At 34.0% G+C, this 2,879-nt stretch overlaps 1 protein-coding gene across 1 annotated transcript; it reads right to left on the minus strand.

The window, feature by feature from the left end:
• LOC7490963 (late embryogenesis abundant protein 29) lies at positions 1–1,151 on the minus strand. Its single transcript, XM_002299572.4, has 3 exons — positions 994–1,151; positions 725–823; positions 1–445 (listed from the first exon to the last, which is right to left on the minus strand). Exons 1-3 carry the CDS (start codon positions 1,051–1,053, stop codon positions 290–292), a joined length of 315 nt encoding a protein of 104 aa, XP_002299608.1. The 5' UTR covers positions 1,054–1,151; the 3' UTR covers positions 1–289.
• Positions 1,152–2,879: the final 1,728 nt, after the last annotated feature.

Here is a 2,879-nt window from a genome sequence, read left to right on the forward strand (position 1 = left end):
TTAATATAAAGCGAAGACATCTCATTCAAATTGATGAACACGAATCAAGGAAAGATAATTTCCATGAATCAAAATTTATTACAATTGGAATGAAGAGGCATCATCTCATATCACCCCCTTTTTTCTTTTTGACCCAAAGACGATTACATCTTAAATAAATCAGCAAGAACAAACGTAAAATCGCCTTCTCACAAAAGAGAGGCAGCAAAAATGTCATAACAATAACTTAGGAGACCAAATTAAATACTGCTAAATCATAGCAAATCATGGTGTTCAACGTAGAAACACCTCAAATCCTAGTAGATGGGTTGCTTGGATTGCTTGGGTTGATTGGGTGGTTGAGGCTGCTGGTATTGGTGGTGGGAGTGTTCTCTGTGTTCATCCCCAGAGTGTTCTTCACTGCTTCAGCTGCTCCCTGAGCCATGTTCTTCACTTGCTCCCCGGTCTGCAAACAAATTAATACATTAGTCGCATTATTCTTACGGACTCTTAAACTATAAAAATAATACAACTAATATTTTCCGAACCATTCCAAATATAATCAAGGGCTCTAATCTCTTTTGGTTGTTTTTTGAAAGAAAAAAAGAGAGAGTAAACTGTAACAAAAACATGCTCTTGTACATTCGTGAATTGCTTGAATATGATAATAATAATAATAATGATGGCTGTTGTGGTGATAAATAATAGCAGTATGAAAGCAGAAAACAGAACAAAGAAGTTATGCCTGATGAAGGAAGCTGGAAGCTTGGGCAGTATAAGAACTGTCTTGGGTGGATTGGTTAAGCCCTTCCTGGCACTGGTCCATAACATCATCCTTCTTCGCCTGTAAAAAAAAGAAGATTAAATAACGTAAAAATCAAGTACATTATGGTGTGTAAAACAAGGAGATTCTAGCTCGTATATATCTAATTAATAGAGATCATGAAGCATAGCAGTTTAATTTTAGCTATCATTCTTGTAAAAAATATGCACAAAAAGAAACCAGGAAGTCACCTGAGCTTGACCGGCTAGTTCGCCGGCGTTGTAAGTGATGTCATTACCTCTGCTATCCATTCCCTTTCTTTCTTACTTCTTTTATGGATGATTTAGTAATGCAAATTGGTTGAAGAAATGAAGAGAATGGAGTGAAATTTATAGATAAAAAAAAAAAGGTGCACTTCCCTTGCCACGTAAAGTCCCCAAATCACATGGTCTTACAAACACGTGTCATGATATAACAGTTTGATTATGGGGCGTGGAATGTTTCAAAGGAATTTGCTCAGTCAATTGGGAGAAACCCTTGGCTTAGAGTACGGATAAAGCTCGGCTCTGGTGATTAAATTGGTATCTCTACACGACACTTGGGGGTGTTTAAATGCATTAATTATCTGACTAAATCGTGGATTTTATAAATAACAGTGAATTAAAAAAAATTAAGAAATGGATGTAACGGGTTTTGTGATGAGTGGGGTTTTTGAAAATCGATTAATTTGACTTAACTTGTATGTTTTATATTTTTTTTTATATTTAATAATTTATAAAATGAATATATTTTTTTATATTTTTTATTAGAAATGTTTCAATTTCAAAATTTTTATTAGTGAATTTCCTATTAGATTTATTTAATATAACAAAAAAAAAACTTGTTTTTTTTTGTTGGAAGGAAAAGAAAAGATAACTAGAATTTAATGGTAACGATAAAATATAGAAATTAGAACTAACACTAGGGATTTTATGACACCTATATTTTATGCTGCAAGTCTGTTTCTAAATAAAAACTAATAAAAATTAACAATACAAGTACAACTCGTAAATATATGTAATATCCACAAGAAATTTAACCTAATCCAATAAATCTAACCGATCCGGATCCAAAACAAAACTAAATTAGTTGAGTTTAAAATTTATAAAATATAAAAAATCAAAATAAATATAATTATAAACTCAAATCTCAAACTAATTATATTCTAGCACACTCAAATACCATGCCAAAAATCCTCTTGTGTCTTATTAGACTATTTATCTCACTACCAGAAATTCACTAAATACCAACGGATTTACCGACGGAATATTTTCTGTCGGTATTTTGAGGTCGAAATTACCGACGGCCACTTTCCGTCAGTAATTCATTCGGTAAAAACCGACGCAAACTTTTCCGTCCGTAATTCAGTCGGTAAATACCGACGGAAATTTTCCGTCGGTATTTACCGACTGAATTACAGAAGGAAAAGTTTCCGAATTTAAAAAAAAAGCGGGTCGCTGACGTGGAGGTTTTGGCGGGTTATTTTTTTCCGACGGATTCAAAACGACTGCCCGTACAGTGCCCGTAAAGTGATGTGACCGGTTCGCCGTTTACATTTCCGACGGACTCACCGAGGGATTTGAAATGGCAGATCCGTACGGTGACATGTCTATGTTTCCGTCAGAATCACCGACGTAATAACCGACGGAGTGTCCGTCGGTAAAACCGTCGGAAAAAGTTAACATATGACAGCTCTGCCGACCCTCTCATCCCCTATTTCTCCTTCTTCTTCCTCATCCCAACTCTCCCCATCTGCAAACAACCAGCCCCCCCCCAAAAAAAATCTTCTTCATATTAGCACAACAAGTTATATTTCTTGAAGTTTTGTGGTCACAGCATCCGCGCGTGTTCTGATTTACCGACGGATTTTATCAATTTTTGTAAGTAATTATATCTTTTGAAATTTTAACATTTAATTAAATGTCAATTTTATTGTTTTTTTAGTATATGTATTTTGTTAGTAGATGTACATGTTTTATTGTTATTTCTCAAACAAACTTGTAGTATATGAATGTATAATTTTGTACCTGTTATGGTTTGTTTTAGATTTTGTAAGATTGTATTTGTTTGTAAATTATTATTTCTTTATGGAATTACC

Source organism: Populus trichocarpa, chromosome 1 (assembly GCF_000002775.5).
Source record: "Populus trichocarpa isolate Nisqually-1 chromosome 1, P.trichocarpa_v4.1, whole genome shotgun sequence".
In the NCBI taxonomy this organism is placed as follows: Eukaryota; Viridiplantae; Streptophyta; class Magnoliopsida; order Malpighiales; family Salicaceae; genus Populus; species Populus trichocarpa.